This window comes from Ixodes scapularis, unplaced genomic scaffold (genome assembly GCF_016920785.2).
Source record: "Ixodes scapularis isolate PalLabHiFi unplaced genomic scaffold, ASM1692078v2 PGA_scaffold10__122_contigs__length_95168666, whole genome shotgun sequence".
Lineage (NCBI taxonomy): Eukaryota > Metazoa > Arthropoda > Arachnida > Ixodida > Ixodidae > Ixodes > Ixodes scapularis.
The window spans coordinates 16,449,402-16,471,769 of NW_024609836.1; the positions used below are offsets into that span (position 1 = coordinate 16,449,402).

Consider the following 22,368-nt stretch of genomic DNA (forward strand, 5'->3'; position numbering starts at 1 on the left):
AGTCGACAGTGAAGACTCTGATAAGCCCCAGGACCAGTTGGTGCAGCCCTTCAGCAGGCTTTGCGAATACATGATGCTAATTGGGCTCCCAACTAGAATCTCTTTGTCATCCAATCACCTACCAAGGAATGAAGTCATTCCCAAAGTCAAAATTATTATGAACTACACACCACCGACGAAACGGTCACTACGGCTATTTCTTTGCTTGGTCAACTTCTACAGGCATTTTTCGCGACAGTGTGCGGTGCTAATGAACCTCTTAGAAGCCCTCCCCTGCACCTCTACCACAAAGAAGTAACCTTGGGATTGGCCTTCTGACGTAGCACTCGTCTTCAAAATGCTCATGACGAAACTCGCTGTCGCTACAATGCTTGTCCACCCCTTCACCTGACGAACAGACATGCCTGATGGTCAATGCCTCCATCTCCGCAGTTAGTGGCGTCTTGCAGGCAGAAGATGAGCAGCAGCTGGTCTACCATATCTTTCTTCGCTTATAAGTTGGAAGACACGGAAATGCGCAACAGCACTTTCGGCAGAGAGTTGCAGGCTGGCTACTTGCCTTTAAAGCATTTCAGATTTTCTAGAGGAACGGACGTTTTTTATTACGACTGACCACAAGCCACTTCTTTATGCTATTCAGCCTCTCAAACAAAATCACGCTACCAGAAAGCTTCGCCACCTCTCCTCCATCTCGGAATTCACAACCGATTTAAGCCAAGTGAAAGAGGAAGGCGGCAATGCTGCTGATAACTTATTTCCTCTGAACCTTAAGGGGGCACTGAAGTCATTTTTGAAAAGGTCGTTTTTGATCTTATATTGTTTAAAATGTGTTAGTCAATTCTTCATGCTATTCAGTCATTATAATGACTGAATAGCATGAAGAATTGGCTTGTGGTCAGTCGCTATAAAGAAACGTCCGTCCTTCTACGAAATGTCTGAAATGCATTAAAGGCTAGTAGCCAGCCAGCAACTGTCTGCCAAAGTGCTGTAGTGCTTTTCCGCGATGAAGGGGAGGTGGACAAATTTGCGGGTCGAGTGATTTTAGCTTATAAGCTAAAATCCCTCGACCCGCAAATTTGTCCACCTCTCCTTCATCGCGGAATTCACAACCGATTTACGCCACGGGAAGAAAGAACACAATAATGGTGCGGATAACTTATCTCTTCTAGACATTAACGCTCTTGATCTGGAGAAAACGTTGTTTACCATTTTCGAACTGAAAGAGGCCCAACAAAATTATGACGGGCTTCAATCTAGTGTATATACTTTCGGATCACGGTCTCATTCTCGTTTGTGATACGTCCACGGCAATCATTTGGCCAAACGTCCCACGAATTCTGCGTTGAACTTTGTTCCTCCCAATTAATTTGCTTGTACACATTGACATCCGAGCAAGGTAGACGTTGATGACAAGCCGTATTGCTTGGCTAATATTAAACGCTTGTGATTTGGCACGCTCCTGTCTTGCCTGTCAACGCTCTAGACAGTAGCGTCGCACATTAACACCGTACGGCAAGTTTCAACTTCCGTCACTTTACTCCGAGCAAGTTAACCTGGAAATCGTGGGTCCCATACCAACGTCAAAATAATTGGGGTTGTGTGGATATTCATCAACGTCACGCGGCAACACATATGTACTAACCTGTGTGGATCGTTTCTGCCGGTGGCCAGAGGTCTCCCTCTGTATCACGGCGGAGACGGTAGCTATAACTTTCAATTTGCTTGTGTACGCCGCTTGGGTGTATTATATACAGCACCGACAAGCCGAGGACGTCAATATGAATTTGCCTTGTTTGAACAACAGATGTCACACCTCGGCTGCTCCCGCTCTACAGTTTGCAATACAGCAGCAAATGTCATAAAGTAACGACTCCGCAGGAAACTACAGGAAGCCCACCGTACGTCTCCTGGGCTTCAACTTTGTCCGGGAGCCAAAACGTTCTCGCCTGCTGGCTGGACGTGGCACGAACTCTAGCACCTGATCCAATGATGAGACATTTTCACCCGAGCTCACAATAAGGCAATATATTGGCCAGAATGTGTCACCAACGTAAAATAGCGAGAGGTATCCTTAGTACTCCTCCATTCACCGGTCAATGACAGCTTGTACATGAAAACAAAGCAACATAAGATTTGCAAACGAAAGGAGGGTTATAAACGGCTTCAAAGAGGAAATAGTAGACGATCTCAATTATCGATGGTGTCTGACCTCACTTCGCCGAGGCAATCGGTTCGTAACGTTCCGAACAAAACAAATTATGAATTTTCTCATTAGTGGTGGATTATGAAAACGAGAGCGTAACTGAATTTTGTATACTGGCAACCATACTGGGTAATTGGAAGCTGGAAACTAAGCTGGATAGTTGGAAGTTGAAAACTACGTGGAATAGTTCGAAGCTGGCAATGGTGCTGAATTTTGGGCTGCGTTAAATATAATCAATACAATATGCTAGCCTACGTGGAAAGTTCTATAGCTGTAATTTATATTACTAGTGGTTCAAGATCTGCGCACCGAATGTGTCTAGGATAGAAGCCACACAATTATATAGTAAACGTAAACAGCGGCAACTAATTCCCTGTCGAAGCCAAGCTTTTAATATTCACAACACCCTCTAGCTGGCGAAGTGCTGCCTAACCTTTTTTTACATTCGTTATTCTTCTACCTTTAAGGAATATTTTCTTTTTAAATTACATATTTCTAAAACTATTCGTAGCTTCGAGCGTTCTAATCGATTTCTACTAGGGGTGGGCGAATATTCGAAATTTCGAATATGAATCAAATATTGTACATTCAATAATCGTATTCGATTCGTAAACCAAGTATTTGGTATTTTCCGAATATTCGTCGTAACACGAATATTCGATGTTTTCTTTCGTTTTCACTTTCGGTAAGCAAGGCCCATTGACAGCGACATAGCTGCATGGCGGCTTCAACCTAAACTGCTGGTGTCGGTAACGGTAATCTGCGAGTTTCTGTTCCCCTGTGACACCTGACATTTTAAACTGTGCTCACTTCGCGTTCGCCTACCCGTGTTATGGCGGATGGAGGTGACTGCGGGGAGCCGTCTGCGAAGCGGAAGAACGAACGGGAAACGGCACCAAAACGAAGAGAGAAGAGTCCTATCTGGAAATAGTTTGCGAGAGTGACGGCATCGATGGCGCAATGTACGGCATGCAAGTCAACACTTGAAACACCCACAGGTACGACAACGCCCTTGTCAACCATCTCAAAGTACGTCCTGCGTTGTTGAAAGAGTACCGTGGAATTACCGCTGGTATACGCCAGGAAAAGATCAACCGACGCTGACGGATTTCGTGCGCCGCACGGAGCCCCTGCCAGAAAAGAGGGTGCGAGCACTTAATAACAAGGTTGCCGCCATGGTGGCGCTTAATTTACAGCCTTACAGCATTGTGAAAGACCGCGGCTTCAACGAACTTCTAACAGAAGCCGTTCCCAACTATCGCCCACCATCCCGCTCTACACTCTCGCGCGTGCTTGTGCCAGGGAAGTATGACGACACCCGAAAGAAGGTGAAAGCAGAGCTCAACAGTGCCTTTGAAGGTGGCACTACCGCTGTTGCCTTCACAAGCGAGATGTGGACATCGCGCGTTAACGAAAGTTACGTCAGCTTCACCTGCCATCTTTTTACTCCAAAATTCACAATAAAGCGGTTCACATTAAACACTCGACACATGGCTGCCAGTCACAGTGCAGTGAACATCGCAACAATTCTGGACGAAATGTGCCATGAGTGGGAGATACCCGATGCATGTGCGAAGCTCATCGTAGCGGATAACGGGCGCAACATCCGCGCTGCGGTAAGGAGACTTCCGTGGACCGAAAGAGCGTGCTTCGCGCATACGCTTCAACTGGCGATTAATGACGCGAGATCCCGTTCGCCGGCCATTGATCGTCTGTGCAAGAAAGTGAGGCATATTGTGGGACATTACAAGCACAGTTCATCAGCTCAAAAAAGGCTTGAGGATTGCCAAAAGAAGATGACAAAGGACGCACTACGTCTGGTGCAAGACGTGGAGACGAGATGGAATAGCCAGTATCTTATGTTGTCTCGCCTTCTGGAACTCAACGAAGAAGTCACCGTGGAGCTTGCTACCTCAATCTGCGACATCGATGTACTTGTTTCATCAGAATGGAGAAATGCTTCTGAATATGTAGAAGCATTGAAGCCATTGTTTGATTCCACTGTTATTGCCAGTGCTGAGAATTATCCGTCCTTGTCTTTTCAAGTTCCTATGATTTTTGGTATGCTCCACTGTCTAGATAACTGTGCTGGGGCATCAAACTTTCCCGCAGAACTGATAAGATCCATCAAGGCAAGGTTCACTCTGTATGAGAAGGACAAGAAAGCATCCCTTGCTATGTTCTTGGACCCACGCTTCAAGTCGACCATTTTTAATCCGAAAAGGAAAAATTAATATGGCTAAAAGCTCTGATGCTGCAAGAGCTAGCCTCATGTGATGCTACTGAAGAAGCCCAGCCGGAAGCTTCAACACAGTCACAAGAGCAAGGCTCAACGCCGTCAACAGATGTTTGGCAAGCATTTGACCACTTAGCCAAAAGTGCAATAGAAAGCAAAGTGGTTTCAGCTTCAGAATGGGAAGTTGTAGCGTATGCGGACGAGGCACTGCTAAAGAGAGAAAATGATTCGTGTGAGTGTTGGCGAACTCTAGGATGCTTGAGATATCCGAGTCTGGCGAAGCTTTGCATCAAATACCTGGCAATACCTGCCACATCAGTGCCGAGTGAGAGAGTATTTTCTGCGGCTGGAGGTGTAGTGTCCGCTCGAAGGGAGCGCCTCCTACCTGACCATGTGCAGCAGTTGATTTTCTGCATGACAACTTGTAATCTTCCCTACTACTAGAATTTTCGTTTATGTGTTTTTATTCTCGTTAAGTTTACAAGCTGTCATGCAGAAAAATCAACTGCAATTCAGCAGTTCAAAAATTAAAAAAAAGTATATTTAACTGCAGTTATGACGTGAAGATAAAAATGCTGCGAATAAATGCACCTGCCTTCGACTATTCAATATTCGATTCTGTATTCGAAGCTAAATATTCGTATTCGATTCGTATTCGAAAATATTGATATTCGCATGCCCCTAATTTCTATATAAATTCAAAATTCTAGTTAGTCACGGCACATTAGGTGGCGCAAGATACCGCCTTATACGAACGAAATAAGTTAAATTGATTATCCACGCGCTAAGATATCAGTCATCTCTCTCTCTAGTCGTGTAGTGAACGGAACAACGAGTTAGAGGGGCTTAAAGCGATAAACTGGTATTCCGTTCACAAGGCAAAAGTGACCCCCACTTGGCTTCCGCCATGTTGTGCAATTTCGACCACTAGAAACGTGCCCGTACCAAATCCTAAGGCTTTTACGCAAAACGGAGCCAAGATTTGTGTTTTGATCTCTGTTAAAACATGATAAACTATTTTTAGTCCCAGAGAGCAGTGTCTAGCTCCGATGAAAGCCCGAAATACAACACCGTGGCTGATCAATGGCATCCAGCGGCGGCATTGCGAAGCTTCCCGAGTTTTTGTCTCAAAATTACATTTTTGATTTACAACAAACGAAACATAACTTATCTCGTTGGTACCGTTATGAAAGATCAATAAGCAGTTATTTGTGTGCTGTACTTCACTACTTAAAACTTAAAACTTAAGACGACTTAAAACAAGCCATAGTTGTTCCTCTTTTCAAAGGTGGCGCACAAAATCAAGTGTCATCCTACAGGCCAATCTCAATACTATCTTGTATTTCACAGATATTAGAAAAACATATTTTTATTGTTATGTCCGGTTTTCTCGACAAATACAATTTAATCTCGCCAAGTCAATACGGGTTTGTTGCTGGTCGTAGTACAACTAATCTCCTTGAGAAATTCTCAGATATTGTGCACTCTTCCTTCGACGATAACATGAATGTGTGTGCCCTCTTCGTTGATGTAGCCAAAGCGTTTGACACCGTGAACCACAACATCCTCTTAGACAAACTCTATAGAATCGGCTTTCGGGGACCATTTCATACATTGCTCAAGTTTTCTTTCAAATCGTACACAGGTTGTTTCAGTAGACAATGTCCGCAGCTCTCAAGTTTTCCTTACTTCTGGAGTTCCCCAGGGCTCCATTCTTTCTCCTTTACTATTCAACCTCTACGTAAATGACATTTCTGCGGCAACGACAAATTCCACAATTTTTCAATATGCGGACGACACTCTTTTGTTTTCTCGGCACCTAGTTTACCAGCGTGCTATGGAAATGCTTCAGGCAGACGCAACCAAAATTATTGACTGGTTTTCGGCAAACAAGCTACGTGTAAATGCTTCGAAAACAAAACTGATCTGCTTCCGTAATCCTTTAAAAAATGTCAGTTTGACTTTTCCACTATTCCTTCACAGCTCCAATTGTCCATGTTGTAATTGTAGACCTGTCGAATATGTTAGTTCAGTAAAGTACTTAGGTATTCACTTTGATTGTGATCTTACATGGGACACTCATATGTCTTACGTATGTCAACGGCTGAGGAGCGTGTCGTGCATGATGTACCACATTAAAGGTTTTATACCATTGTCAGTTAGAAGGAGCATAATGCACGCCTTAGCTTACAGCGTACTAAGGTACGGCATAACAGTCTTTTTCAATTGTTCACTCTCCTGGCATTTAAGAATTGACCGAGTTTTAAAAGGGATTCTAAAAAGTGTCGCATACAACAGCGACTTTTCATCCAATGCTAACCTCTTCATTTCACTTGAGTTGCCGTCTTTTTACTCGCTTTTCCTTCAAACTGTCGTGTGGCGGCATTTCTGGGAAAGTGATTTCAAACTCGCGTCTACTCCATCTCGTGAACTCAGATCTGTTCCACGTTTCGTCACTCCTAGGGTGAGAACTCACTATGGTGAAAGTCTGCGCACATTTTATGTCCCGAAAATTTTTAATGGTCTTCCAGAATCTCTGCTTTCCATTAACTCAAACAAAATGTTGAAACAATGTCTGAGAAGCATGTTCTCGGATGTGCGAAAACAGTGACCATCCATCTTCATTTTTTCTACCTTAGTTTTATAAGGTAATCTTTTCAGTTCACTTTTTTGTTTACACGTTTTGAGCTATCATTAAAAACGTGATTGTAAGAAATATTTTGTACCTCACTAGGATTTTTTCTTTTTTTCTTAATGAAAATATAAAAAAAAACATGAAAACTTTTTTTTTATGAAAGTAATCGTGTAAGTTTTCAAAGTAACTGTGACTGCGCATATCTTTCATTCTTTTCTTTTTGGAAAGTATAAAATGCTTCTTTTTTCCGTAAGAAAAGCAATACTCAAAAAAAGAAACGCGAGCGTCCTTTTTTTTTTTTTTTGAGGAAATAAGTTGGCCTTGGCAGTTCGCTCCTGCTTCCGATACGACTACGGTCTTCATATTGTATTCTCGGGCTACTGTATTTGCGTATGTGTGCGTTTATTTTCTGATGAGACTACGTGTTTTCCTGCACTTTTTCAAGACCGACAGAAATGTGAACTTGCGCCTGGAGCAGAACATGTCATCGGTGTGTGATTCGTGTTTGTACGTGTGTGTGTGTGAGTGTGTGTACGTGACAATGTGAACATTTTCAATAAGCTTGCTGCAACTGCTGGGTCTAGTCCCACAAGCCCTTGAGGCTTTGACAAGACCTGGAACTTGATCCTGACTCTAAGAATTAGTTATTAAAGATTACTACTAAAGATTACTACTACTAAAATCTAGACGTAAAACTTTAACGTCACGTGTCTAGTAGTAAAAAATGTGCAACATGGCGACGCCCAACGGGGGGTCACTCTCAGCAGTCACTTTATCGATCTAAGGCGCTCTGCCCCGTGGGAATGGAAGCGCCTAAACAAAGAGCCGAGACCAACTTCATAAGAAGCGCTTGGTGCCCTGACAGTCAAGTGAGCCGCTGGGGCCTACGGTATATTACCCTATGTTGAATCAAAAAGACGGGCATAACCAAAAGTAGCTCCGCTATACACCACAAATGAATAGCTTTTCCTATCTAGCATCAATCGGGGCACTGGTATAACTCATAATTATAATAGATAGAGAAACCTTTCAGTTTCCCATCATTATAAAGAGTTGTATACTTCAGTTTTGCACAAAGAATTGCCTATTGCGCTGCGAAAGAGAAAACCTCCTTCAAGGCCGCCGAATGTATAACGGAACAGTATCCGCCTTTGTAAATTCGCACGAAAAAGCTCTCATTTGAAAAAAAAAAAAAACTGAACTAATAGAAAATGTATTTTCATACTTTACAATTTATTTAGATATCACACGTCATCCGTACATTCTAGTGCTTTTAAAAGACACACGCTCTTAAAGACAATGAAACAAGTGATAAAAAATAAGAAAGCTTACCGAATTTTATGCCTAACACTGTCCATGATTATTCTACACAGCCAATCATTCACATCACGCAGAACCGCACACTGCAGTGATTCTTGTTTTCGGACTCCCGAGCTACAAGTGCGACAAACCACAGATCGCTGTTGTCCCACTGTTTCTACGAGTGCACTGCTCTTCCATGAGCTTCGATTGTGAGTTCGTGAACAAACATGATCACCAAAGTCCGCTGTTTCTTCCTTCACTTTGATGAAGTCTTCGTCGCTACATCCCCACTAGTCCGTGATTATCTTTTTCACTTCGATTAGTACCTTGATGACAAGAAGACAAGACCATACAGGCAGATCGCTGTTATCTTTCAGAACCGCTAAGTAGAATGCGCAATAGACCATGTATTTCTTCTAAAAAACCAAACAGTACTTTCTAATAAAATAACGTTGTCCGAAGTGTCTTACTTTCGACGCGTCAATTGTTGAACCATTTCTGTCCACGTTTCAGAAAGCGGACTGCTGGCTGGCGCACCCAGGTCGGTCGTTGATGCATATAAGCGCCGCTGACAGTGCGGTGAAAGCTAAGCGCTCTTTGAACCAGTCGTGCGTCTATCTATCTGCAGGGGAACACGGCCTTGCCAATACCCACGAGCAGAGAGCGAGTTCAGGTGGTAAACGAACGTGGCTGAGTGGTTTGACGAGCTGAGAGATACCACCTCAAGGCCGGCTTAGGCGTGAACGGAGTATAGGCTGGCACACTTTCCCTCTTCCCGGTTTGCGTAGTGGAGAGGTCTGCAAACCAAAAACGCAATGCAGGAAGTGTGCACTTTTAGCGGGAAACGGGAACGATAAAAGGGCAGCTAATTGGGGCTAGTTCGTAACTAAACATTTAAACAGTATTAGCGCACACGTAGAGGGAAGAGAGGAGATACAGGATAGAGGCGCTACTCACAACTATATTTACTGAGATGGAGAGAAGAAAGAGTATCGTAAAAATCCATCACCCCAAAAAATATTAACAATCAATAGAAGTGTGTTTAATCGCGAACACATGCTTCAGACACCAGATCCTTTGTTTTCAAACACCAGATCCGTTGTTGGCGATCACGTTGCCATCGTGCAGGGTGTTTGGCAGCAATTGTGACTCGTGCGAGGTCTTCATTGTCAAAGATAAAGACAAACACCCGATCAGTTGTCGGCTGTCGTGTTGTTATCTTGCCTGGTGTTTCGCGACAACCGTGGCTCACGCGGGGTCTTGCGGGACCTATGGCTCAACTTTGATCATTTTGGCAATTATGTGGCGAGCCTAAGAAAAATCAATGAAACGCCGAAGAAAAGCAGTTTGGCACTGCGTTTCTTTGCAGGCAAGTAGCGCCTTGGAACGAAACCGCATTGTCAGGCGCGCAGACTTCCAAGCCGGTGCTCAGTGAGGTATTTTTCTGTTATGTCACCTGGACGTAAAGTGGTTGATTATTTGCTTCTTCTTGGAGGCTCTCTCTCTCTCTCTCTCTCTGATATATAACGGGAATAACAAAAACATTCATATATCGTAATGTATTCTAATGTGATCAATGCTGTTTCTAAAAGAAAACATTTTTTTTTTCTGTTTTAAATACATTTCAATAGATAGAGGATCGTATGAAAATGGAAAATAACATGGGAAATTCCTTTCAGAACCACCGTTATCTCACTTGCAGAATGAGGTTCAGCTCTGAAGCTTAAGTTTGAGAGTCTGAGTACGTCAACGTTTTACATGTGTCGGCTATTTCATGTCAATGCAGTTCGCCGTCCCAGGCGCGATTGTGCTTACAACAAGAGCTTACGGTGACTTACGTGACCACAACAAGCTAGCGACCTGCCTGAAGGAACTGGACACTTACCACAGGTTGGATTGTTCCAATGTTTTTCATTTGGATTGAGAGCGTTTGTGAGCGCTGTTTCATGGTTCTATTACATCTTCTTTCATTTGGGACAGATTAAACATTGACCAGAAGAAAGCCCTATCAATCAGGTGAGTGTCTAGGTGACCAGATAACAAATTATTTTTCATCACTGTACTTACGCTAATAATAAAATAGCAATAGAAATTTATTTTTCTTAGCTTTCGTTTTTTCATTGATATGTTTTAGTAAGGCAGAAGCATTTGTCCACTCACTTCACGCAGGTACCCCACATGGTGCATTAGCGAAAATGCAATATGGGCTGCCCTATGGCATTTGACAGTGCATGCCATCGCTGAAGTTTTAGATAGGTGGGGTCAGGTTCATGTTGTATTCATGGACTTAGCTAAAGTCTTCGACAGAGTGAAACATTCAAAACGTTTTCAAAAAATTAAAACTCGTCTTTATCTTTTTGGTCAACCCAAAAAAACACAAAATGCGTTGGGCTTGCTTTATACGCGCGCTACGGTAAATTATGCTTGGTTACGGAAAACGTTTACGTGGTTTTGGAGGCGTTGCGCACAGGACACACTCAGTTGCTCACATGATTTATTCGAATGACGAGTGGTGTGCGTGAGGAGCATGCTTTAATGAGAAGTTTCCACGGGTGCTGAATATTCTTTCTAGGGAAATGCATCTTATTGCGAGAAAATGGAAGGCCTTGGCGCCGACAGCGTTTGCGTAGTTAGAGTGGCTCCGCCCGAGTAGCCTCGGGGTTTTCCTTTTTGAACTTGTAGTTGTTTCTGCCACCATCTATCCTCGTGTACACCTGTCGAGGCAACGCTGACAGCCGCCTTTTGTACTTACGAATCGGGTATCGCAGTGCGTCGGCGGCAGCCCGACTCAACAAGATACAGGAAGGCTGGCGATGTGAAAACTCGGATGAGTTTCCTATCATCCGCCTTTCCTCATCGCAGGCATTCCGCCGGCTGCACGAGAGAAAACTTGAACTTACAAGGTGTATAAAGTTTTTCTAAATTTAACTTATTTAACGGTTTTGATGACGCTCAGCAAGTTGCTCATTTGAACCATATGGTTGATTCATTATTAAAATTGTAATTAGTAAAATGTAGGTAAATATATTTTAATTTGGTGTTTATTTCTGTATTATTTGACGTCCGCTGTGCCTGGCAGTTTGTTCCCGTGTAGTTTTTTTTTTTTTTTACCTAATATATTGTGTGTGATTTATAAAAATCTTTGCAGAAACACCCTATATAAAAAATACTTGTTTTTATTCAGTGTCCCCCTCTGTGCAATACTCAAGTTGAATGCACAGACTGAGCGAGGCTATCGAAACCGCCTGCCTCTTGTTCACGTTATTAAAATAAAAAAAAAAAACATTCCATATTGTCGTCCTTATGTAACCGAAACAAAGATCGACCCCCGCAGCTAGTAATTTCCTCTGCGGGTCAGCCATTTTGTTCTCGTGCTTACAAAAGGGTTCAAACTTTTTTTTTCGCAATAGTAATTTAACAATAGAATTGGCTTCCGCAAGGTACCGGCATTTCTGAGAACGCTGTAAAACTTTTCATTACTTTAAAAAATGTTTCTTAGACCACGAATTTTCAACATATGCTATACTTTGTGTCTTGTTGATGCTGTCATCGCATGCTATCTTCCTATAATTAATGTCAGTGCGTGTTTTACCGGGATATGCAATTATTTTACTCCACGGTATGTGCATTACTACAGTGCCAAATCTATATATATTTTATGTTCGAATGTGTGTTCACCTCTCCTACGACCGGTGACAACCCACACGTTCCTCAGCTCTCTACAAATAACCATCGCTGTTTTTGAGTGATATGTAAGATAAAAAGACATCGTACGTCACGCGGCGTGAGTACGTTTCGGTCTGCCAGAAATCTAAAATGCACTCGTACCATTTGGTGAATAAAGTGCAGACATTTCTTTCCCTGATGCTTATAAAATACAGTGTGGAATAGATAGGATCGATGTGAGAAATAGACACCCGCATAAACCTCATATCGATTTCATAGATAGTATCGATGTGAGAAACCGGACACCCCGATATCGGAAACATATCGATATCGGAAACACGCAGTTAGCCATTTAGATATCCCAATAGATAGGATCGATGACCCGCATATCAATTCCATAGATAGTATCGATGTCAGAAACCGGACACCCCGATATCGGAAACATATCGGGAACATGTCGATATCGGAAACACATGTTTTCGTATTGATTGATTACTACTACTCTGGCCAACGCCCATGCCCTGTCATTGGTCCCTGGGCTGGGAGAAAGGGAAGAGGCCCCGCCCTGCGGCTCTGTGATTGGTCAAGACTGGCCCCCGCCCCCTTAATAAACAAGGGGGCGGGGTCAGCCCCCTTGTTTGTTTCTGGCTCAATCGTGTATCATATAATACTACTGCGGTGCAAGATGAATAACAAATTTGAGCACGTTATAAAGAAGAGCCCCATCGAGAACCACACGTCTATCCGAAAAAGGCGAAAGACCAAGAGTGACTAAAAACGCACATAGTCATAGACATTTTCCGTCTAATATGGCGATCATATACAACTCTTACAAAGCGTCGTTGCACGGATTCTAATATATAATATATAATATTTAACCTAGATAAAACTGGCGAGAAAATTAGGCGTAGTATGCAAAAGTAACAGTGGAATTTGCGAGTGATAATGCGTTAAGTTGGACATAGCCAGTGTAAATAATCATTACTAATTCACAAACATGATCCCTAAAAGTCTAGTATAAATCAACAAAAATACTAATATCACGTATAATGGAAGAACATTAATGTCTAAGGCATTTAATGTGGAAAGAATGATCAATAATATTAACCCTAGGCGAAAAAAAACAAACTCAGTTTTTTTGTTTTTTTTTGCTTTTTGTGGGATTTAAGGCCAGCAGGTTTGTGTGACGCGAAAGAAAAGTTTCATCAAAGTCATTCTGCAACAATTCGCAGTAATCAGAGAAGCGGATAGCGCAATAAATTTTCGAGTCATCACTAAACTGAAACAACAACGAGTTTCTTAAACTTAAAACAATGTCGTTTACAAAAAAAATATTAAACAGCAAGGGTCTGAGGTTTGATCCTTGTGGCACTCCGGAAGTTGACGCATAGGGACCTGACTTGCATCGGATGTTATATTTTGCTATGGCTGGCTATGTTCAAATAAAATGTAAACAAGTTGAATGAGTAGGTACGAGCAGTTTGTTTAAGCATATTTCAAACAATATATTTTTATACTTTGTTTTTATTGTGGGGTTACTAAACACCGCGCTTAGGTAATCTAGAACGCAGGCTCACTAAGAAGGGCGACAATATGGTCGCCAGCTTCTTTCACGGTTATCTTATTGTCACCGTTTTCTTAATTTGCAAAACAAAATTAAGGAAATAAGTCGGAATCTTCTTGACCTCTCCGTAGGATCTGCGAAGCTGTCGAAGGGGCCGAGATGCCACCGAGCCTGGTGCTCCAACTTGAAACACAGCTGCGGAGCTCTATGGGCGACCAGATTGGCAGTAAGCGCTTTGCCGTGCGCTCATCTGCTGTCGGTAAGCGAAAATGAGCCTCTTTGCCATTTGTAATTTGTTTTAATCTATGCCATTTGAGTCCAGCTAGACGGCCAGTTATATTTTTATTTAAAAGAAAACAGCGTGTGATAGGTGACAACCTTTGATTTGCTTGTTCTCTGGCGCTCTCAGATACAAGTCATATATTTAAAAAAAATATATATATTTTGGCGCTACGACTTCAGAAAATTCAACGTGACATGTTGCTTTCGGGTCGATAAATCTCGGTTCATTCACTGATAGTGTTTCATACTGCAACTTCCCATGCGATTGAAAGTTGTTAATTGGGCCGCTATTGTCAGATGATCGCTTACGATGGCCACTGGGTGCGAAGAGACAACCGTGAGGGTGCCCTGCTGTGGACGTTGGTTATTATTCAGCCCGTCCTCATTTAGATCATCTCCTTTACTAGTGAAAAATCTTACATGTATACGAAATTTCCGGGTCCAATAAAAAAAAAAACATTGCGGTGACTTAGCTCGGGTATGCCAAAATATACGTAGCGTGAGCTTGTGCGCACAAAATGAGAGGCGCTATCAAGCGGCTCCGGTGCAGCTTCAGACTTGGCTACTGAGCAACGGAGGCGCAGAGCTGGGCACGCGGCGGCGCCAGTGCGTCTGCCGCGGCTATGACGTCACTCCTCTGGAATGCGAAGACCGACGAGGCGCGCGAGGCGGGCGTGGCGGCGGCTTCGCGTGGCTCTCATAATGAGCCGTGCTCATTATGCGTGCTCATTATGCGTGCTCATTATGCGGAGCTCCGCCGCCGCCGACGCGCGCTCCGCAAAATGAGCACGGCTCATTATGAGGGCCACGCGAAACTGCTCAACCCAGGACAGTGTAGCTAACGCTACAAAAAATTATCAAATAAAATTATGAAAGAAAATAGGACTTTATAAGAATATATAGGGACAATAAACTATTATATAAGAATTTATAAGCAAGTGATAAGTTTCATATGACGTTTTATATAATCATATACTGTACGTATATGTTCTTATATGGGTCTTGTATCCTCTTCTATGATCGCATTTGATAGCATACGTTTACTGAACAAATACATCGCTTATATATATAAGATTTCACACTAGGTTTCGGACATTTTTGTAAAGGATCTTTCTCATAACATCCTTCCCGGTTAGGATCAGTCGCATTTATCCCTTTGCCTTTCAGTGTCAAACAAAAATAGTTCAATGAAGCACTTCGAACCTCGAGGTGTCGATGTAATCGTTTGTTCATTGCATATTCCTGAACACGCTTCTTTAAATCCCCCCTTCCCCTACCCGACAGGCAAGCGCTCGCATTCACAAGTACACGTGCTTTGTTAACGCGGTTTGGCTAATAGTCCTTAGAAGAGGTTCGATCTACTCTAGCAATATCCAACGAAGGTCAGGGCCCACTCGCTGGGATGAGGGGAAGTGGTTCCGGGCGGCTAGGCAGAAAAAGTCAGAACAGTGCCTTTCTATCAGAACTGAACTATTGTCACTGGCCATGCTGCTGATACTGACCATACTGCTTTATTGACCATACAGCATTCATGGTTTATACTGCTGTTACTAGCTATATTGTTCTTACTCTGAAACTGAAGCACGCCTTACTGGAAGCATGAAACACAGGCTGAAATTAGTGTAATGAACACCCTAGGGAGCTACGCGCACACATTTCGATTTACTCCAGTAAAAACTGGCTCAAACTGTTAAAGCAATAATTTATATGAAAGCATGCTTAGTAAACAATAACACATTGGATGAACTAGTGTTGCGGCATTTGCTAGGACAGCCCCGTTTTTGCCACAAAATCATGAACACAATTCAACAACCTGATTCGTTTGGCATATGTTCTTCTCCTTCACCAGCACAGTACTGCGGTTCCTGTTTTTGCACACGTATTAGTATCCCGAGGCACCTGAAATAAAGTCGCAGTAGTATTCAGAGACAAGGCAATTTGCTCTGCTTTACACTACACGTTTACGAAGGACACTTGTTTTATTAGCTCACGAGAGTACAAAAGAATAAAATTAAAACATGCCTAAAGTTTGCTTTGCAATATGAGCAGGTGTGTGTTGAAAATGTTGATAATACTGATAGAAATGGACACCCATATTTAAACGTTGTATCTTCTTTGAGTTTCAAGTTTAGTATGGTGCCTGTCACTTTTTTTTTTTAGCAACAACAGCTTTCGCTTCCATTCTCATCATGTTCTATTAGCGCACTTTTTGCAGCCTTTGTTTGCCCATCTGGAAGTAGTCCTTAGCGCATCTGCAGAAAGTACTAATTTCAATTAACACATTAACAATGGCTCAGAAGCAGACGACTGAGGAAGTCACTCGCACAATATCAAAAGCAAAACATACAATTGAACCGAAAATATTATCCAGCTTCACTATTACGATGCACGCAGAGTTAAGGTTACATGTTGGAACCAAAAGTGCGCAACCCCAGTTCAAAGCAACAGTTTAATGAATGAAAACAAAATAAAAAAGCAAGCACTAAAATTTATGGCGTCAGAAGCTTCAGCAGCTGCTGTATATTACAGGGACTAGAAACGTGCCTTAAGACCCTTTAGTACATAGTCACACAATTAAATCTTCGACATAAAATTACAAAAGGATCACTTTTCCTAGTTACCTAAAACATTATTACATAACAAAACTTTAAGTCAGCATTCTTTCTCGTCGCAAAAGAAAACAGGTGCGCATATGAGTCGTGATAGCTAAGGTCTCAGAAAAATCTCGGCACCTACTCATCTGTACTGTTTTAGAACAAGCTGCAGGGTATCACCTGCACGTGGGATCCACTGGGGTATTGCAGGGGCTGCCCCACCACACTGCCCACGTGTGCCCAGCTTCTTGTTTTGCCTGGTTAATGTTTCACATGTAAGATGCAAAGAAGCGCCGATGTCGGTGTTCGTTCTAGCAGTGTCGGTTGCGCAGTCTGCAAGACATGGCCCAATTGGCACGAAGAAGCAATCGTCCGTACTTCTTTTTTTAAAGCGGTAGCTTTAGAGAGCCATCCAACCGTACGAGTCGTGTAGGCATGAAATGTGCAGGCCAGTCAATCCGTAACCGAGAAACGATCAACAACAACAACAAAAAACGGACACCGCTACCAGGGATTTGACCCCGGTCACTGGCGTGGAAATCGAGTGCGCAGTTGACCTAAACGGGCCCTCCGGTGCGTTCTGCGATGGTCTATTTATGGCGGTAACTCAATCTAGGGCCCTAAGGATCCTAAAAATAATAAAATTACGGTCATGCGCGGCGGATTTCCCTATTAAAATTGCGATCAAAGTACCCGGCACGCCCCCCTTTCTGAGATGACCCCGGAAAACGGGAGGGGCATCTCTTTACGCGTCGGCCATAGCAAGCGAAGGATTTCGGCGTCGATGCGCGTCACCAACGCGGCCGACCGCCGACCCGCGGAGAAATCTCTCGAACACGCGCGGACCGTCGTCAAAGGGCCCGGACTTTCTGCTCGGCAGTCGTCGTTTGTCGCAGCGCACCGTCGCGCTGCTACTGCAATACGCAGTCGCATTCCACAGATGGCACGGAAAAGTTTGACTCGTTGACGTGCAAGGATCGCAAAGCTGGCTTAGTAGTCGGGATCCACGGGAAGAAGGAACACGTGTCCCGCAAACACACGCCTGCAGACACCCCGCGAAGCAGACGGGCCAACGCGCCGACGCATCACCCCCTATCAACAAGCTTGCGGGGAGAAAACAGAGTTCGCTCGTTTTGGACCGATAATTGCGGACTATGTTTCGCGCACCACAATCAGTTTACGTTTTTCTCAAACTCTAGTTTACAACAAGCTTAAAAAGTGTTGCAATAATAACGTTTGCATTCACCGCGAGATGCAGCATTTCCATTGGTCAAGCTTTAGCGATGGGGAGGGAATCGTAGATTGTCTTCCAAGAGAAAATAGTCCCGATATATTTCTACTGCCATCTGCTTGATAAACGGTTTTGTAATCTAAAACCTTGTACACATATTAACTTGCACCTACTACGCAATATAACAACATAAACAGACGATCGCAGAAAGCTCCGGAGGGCCCCTTTAACTATAGACCCAGCACACAGGGTCGGGCGGAGCAGACGGGCGTGGCGTGAGAAAGCCCGCAGAGTGGAGAGGGGTGGAAAAAAGCAAGAACAAATGGTGGATAAAGAGATAGTTCAGAAAGAGCGCGCGAGATCAGGAGGAATGGAAAAGGCAGGAAAGCGCTTCCTCTTTTGGTGACTAAGAAAATTTAGCGCAAATGCTCTGGATCCAGGTGATGCTGATGGGAAGCGTGCGCAGGGCCGCAAAAGAACAAACAATAGTGGACGTAACCTGTTTCCACACAAAGCCCTGCCCTAGGCACTCCTAAACTATGGCTACCATCCACTTCATTCACTGAAAAAGTACCTAACCAAAAAAAAACAGTATAACTTTTTCTCTATCTGGATTATGGAATGGGGAATCTATCTTGATTCTACCTGAATTTCAGATTTTCAGAAAGTATGGTTTTATCTGCGATCTTGATTTCAAGTTTTTAGAAACAGATTTTCCGTTTCATAATCCAGATAGTTGAAAGTTATTTGCGTCTTTCTGTAAGGTAAGGGTCACCATGCCGACAAAACCAGAACAAAAAGCGCCCTATAAAGCTACTGCATATAAATGCCTTGGGCAAAATGACCAAACACGCAGCTAATTTTCAGATCGATAGCTTTTTAGGGGCAATCAACTTCAGTAGGCGCGTAAGTTCGCAATGTGCAGGTTGGGCAATCTGCAACCGTAAAGCATTTTCGAAGGAAAAGCGAGCACATCCGGGGATCGAACCATGGTCACCGGCGTGGAAGCCGCGTGCACTGCTGGCTGAGCTACGGACCCGCCACGAAAGTACGGGAGGAGCGAAAGAAAGTGGCGAAAAAACGGCGCGAAGAGCAGAGGAATGGTAGGGGCAAGAAAGAGAGTAGCAGAAACAGGCGCTGTAAAAAGAGCGCGCAGACCAAGGCGAAGTGGAAACGGCACGAAAGTGGGCTTCCCCTCTTTCGGTGCCCCAGGATATTCGGCGCAAAGTCTTTATATCCGTCTGGTGCTGAAGGGAAGCGCGCGCAAATGACAAAGAGACGATGGTATGGGTAATGTTCGTATCAAATTAAGCTGCCCTAGCCACCTGAACGAAGAGCAGCACCCACATCAGGCACTGAAAGACCAAGGGTCATTCTGCCCCTGGGCACCATCCCAACTAGGAGCACCACTCAGCCTTATTTAAACGCGTTTGGGAGAATGCCCAAAGAAGCCGCCAATGCCTAACGCATAATATGTTATATGGCTGACACATAAGCGTATGCGGTTAGGTGCAGCAACGCAAGTGGACAGGCTTACTGCCAGCCGAACGCTGACGTAGTGTTCTTCTCCTCACTTTGTGCCAGCCGAACCTCTTCCTCGAGTCAATCTGTGGCAGGGGTAAAACATCAGGTGTTGAAAGTACAGCGGCAGTCTGCTCCGTCCGTCATACTACCCTGGACTAAGGTGAAGAAACGATAAATAATCAACTGAAAATAATTGTTTAATCGGCGAACTTGTGCCAGAAAAAAAAAAGAGAGCAGAACACACGTCAAAAAAGCAGCACCGAGCGTCAACGGCGACAGCAGCAAGCGACGTTTCGTCGCATGACAGCTGGGTATGATGAGAGAGAATCGGTGAATAAATCGGCAATGTCGCGCTCGGCTCCTTATCTACTGAACTCGGCTTCTCCAAGAATCGGCCTATATTGTTCGGGAATGAGCTAAGGCGAGACTGCCCCGGAAAGGTCATCCCGGCTTCCTTATCTTTTACGCTGGGCGTAAGAGTAAACATGAATCTTCTTGATGAACGGAGAAGCCATTTCTTCTCGGCCATGTACGCGGCATTACTCTCCGTTTAAAAAAGAATGCATCGCCCCGATGTCACTTTAATTAAATTCACGCAGTAAATAACGGCATACAATAAACTGCGGGGCCGTCTGAGCCATAAATTGTCCCGCGCCCCCTCGGGCACAAAACTGCTTGAGACGCACGGCGTGCACCATCTCGGGTCGTGGCTGGCGGCGTCCTGACGACCGTATTCCGCTTGAAAGTACACGTAGTTCGGGTTTCCGAGGCGACGGAGCACCTAGTACGGTACGAAGTAGCCCTTCAAGAGCTTCTCGCTAAGGCCGCGGTGTCGTATCGGTGTCCACACCCACACTGTCTCCCGATTGAAAATGAACCTTACATCGACGGAGGTTTGGTCCGGCTGGTGTCGACATGCCATGTTGTTTGCCTTGAATCCGCTGTCAGGTTACCTGGCGCGTCTCTTCCGCTCGCAGACTGAGCACTTGGGTGTCTACGGTCCCATCATCAACTGGCTCATGGGGGCAGCATCGACGCAAAAATCTGCCATGCAACAGCTGAAATGGTGTCACTCCGGGGGTTTCTTAAACATCCGCATTATAAGCAAACACTTTGTCCCACCGCTTGTGCTCCACGTCGACTTAGATAAAAAAGCATGTAAGCAGGGATCTTGATGAGCGGCTCCGTGAGCCCGTCGGTTTGCGAGTGGTAAGCTGTGGTTCATGGTTGGCTGGTTTGGCTGAGGCGAAGAAGCTCCCGTGTAAGCTGAGCCGTAAATGCTGCCCGTTGGTTCGTAATCAGTATTTGATTGGAGGTCACATTCGATGTCCGTGGCCTCCTTCAATTTTCGAATCGCTCGATGGTTACCGGCGAACTGCGCACAAGTACCCCAAAGTTGTTTTCTTTGACGTCCCGCCTGAGGATTGTCGATTTCTTTTCACTTGGAGCGTCGGGATCCGCTCGGCTGCTCAGTCGAAGCACGTCCTCGGCAAAGCCGACGATGCTCGCGTTGGGTCCTTGAACGCTTCCCTAAAGCAACTCCTCAGCGCGTTCTCGTTGCTGCTGGGTCTCAAACACTCGACGGAGGTCCTCTTTCAATGATTTCCAGGTGGTAATTGTCGCTTCATAGTTTTCAGACCAGGTACGTGCCGTTCCCTCGAGGGAGAAGTAGATGCCTCGGCAGGCATTACTCCGGTGTCCACCCATTGGGACGGGCAACTCGCTCGTACTACTGCGTGCAGTCGTTGACGTCTTGGTAAGCTTCGCTGTGGAAGGGCGTTGAAATACGAGATGCAAGGGGAAGAAACGCGACGCGGGATGCGGAAGCAGGGTTCTTGGTCGGCTAGACCTAGTGAGACATCCCCTGGTTCGGTGACTCCTTCCTTGGTTGTTTCGCCAATGGACCAAATTCTTGCTGCTGGCCTTGTGCACGGCGTGCACGGGTTTCGTCTGGCTTCACAAAAGGAGGTTCTTCGGGGATTGAAATTAATCTGGTTCGGTGGATACTCGGGGGCGTGTTAGGAACGGACATTGGAGGTTTGTTTGTTTGTTTCTTTGTTTATGCCTTTATTTAAGATATAACAGTACAGAGATGTCTCAGGGGACTTGGCTAAAGGCCTAAATGCCTGACAGGGCTATGCTAAGCTTTTGGCAGCAACGGTAGCAAAAACATAGAGCAAATGAGGAGTGACACAATTTGACTCCAAACTAAAAATCGAAACAAAACAAGAATACATCAGACAACAACATACCGTGAAAGCACATTGGCTAGATATCATCCTAAGCATTTTGCTTAAAACACTCCGGTTTTATGCCTCTGTGAGTAAATGTTCTTTTACAATATTGTTTTATATTGATAGAGTAATCGTACGCAATCCAATGTAGCTAAAATATATGGGTGCTGGTTTGAATGGTCTGGCATCAGAAAAAACTCAACCTCTGGTCTTAAATTAAATTTTAAATTAAATTAAATTATACGCCTTATATTATACGGGCTATTTTTCGCGTGGTACTTAGCATGGAACAGCAATTTATCGAGCTGAAATTGCCACCAAATTTCAAGTGATAGTTTGTATTTATGTACATCTCTTACGTTGAGTATTTGATATGCCCTAAAATATAGTTTCTTAGGACACACCAACCCGCACCTCCTCCAGAAATGTGACGGATGAAGGCGAAGAGACGTTCAACAATGAACTGACAAGAAAGGTTCAATCGGCGAACTTGTGCCAGATACAAAAGGAAGAACACACGTCGAGGAAGCAGCAGCCAGTGTCGACGGTGGCAGCAGCAAGCGACGGTGCGTCGACGTGATAGCTGACGATCGCGAGAGAGAATCGGTGAATGAATCGGCTATACCGCGCTCGGCCGCCTATCTACTAAACTCGGCTTCTCGAAGATTCGGCTAAGAGTTCTGAGGAATGAGATAAGACAAAACTGTCTAAGCAAGGTCCTTCCGGCCTCCTTATCTTTTACGCTCTATGTAAGAATAAACACAAATCTTATGGATGCAGAGAAAAAATTTTCTTCTCGGTCATGCACCCCGAGCACGCGGTAGTGCGAGCGTGCTCCAGGTTTTCTTAGATAGGAACGCAAAAACGGCGACAAGAAAATATGGGAAAGAAAGCCTA

The 22,368-nt window shown here is 44.3% G+C and overlaps 1 protein-coding gene across 1 annotated transcript in view; it reads left to right on the plus strand.

The window, feature by feature from the left end:
* Nucleotides 1–22,368, plus strand: part of LOC8031031 (putative phosphoenolpyruvate synthase) — a 382,894-nt gene that overhangs the window by 188,590 nt on the left and 171,936 nt on the right. Inside the window, exons 13-15 of the mRNA XM_040212580.3 lie at nt 10,163–10,266; nt 10,357–10,392; nt 13,738–13,865. Of these exons, the coding sequence (XP_040068514.2) occupies nt 10,163–10,266; nt 10,357–10,392; nt 13,738–13,865 (268 nt within the window). The remainder of the gene's footprint in view (nt 1–10,162; nt 10,267–10,356; nt 10,393–13,737; nt 13,866–22,368) is intronic.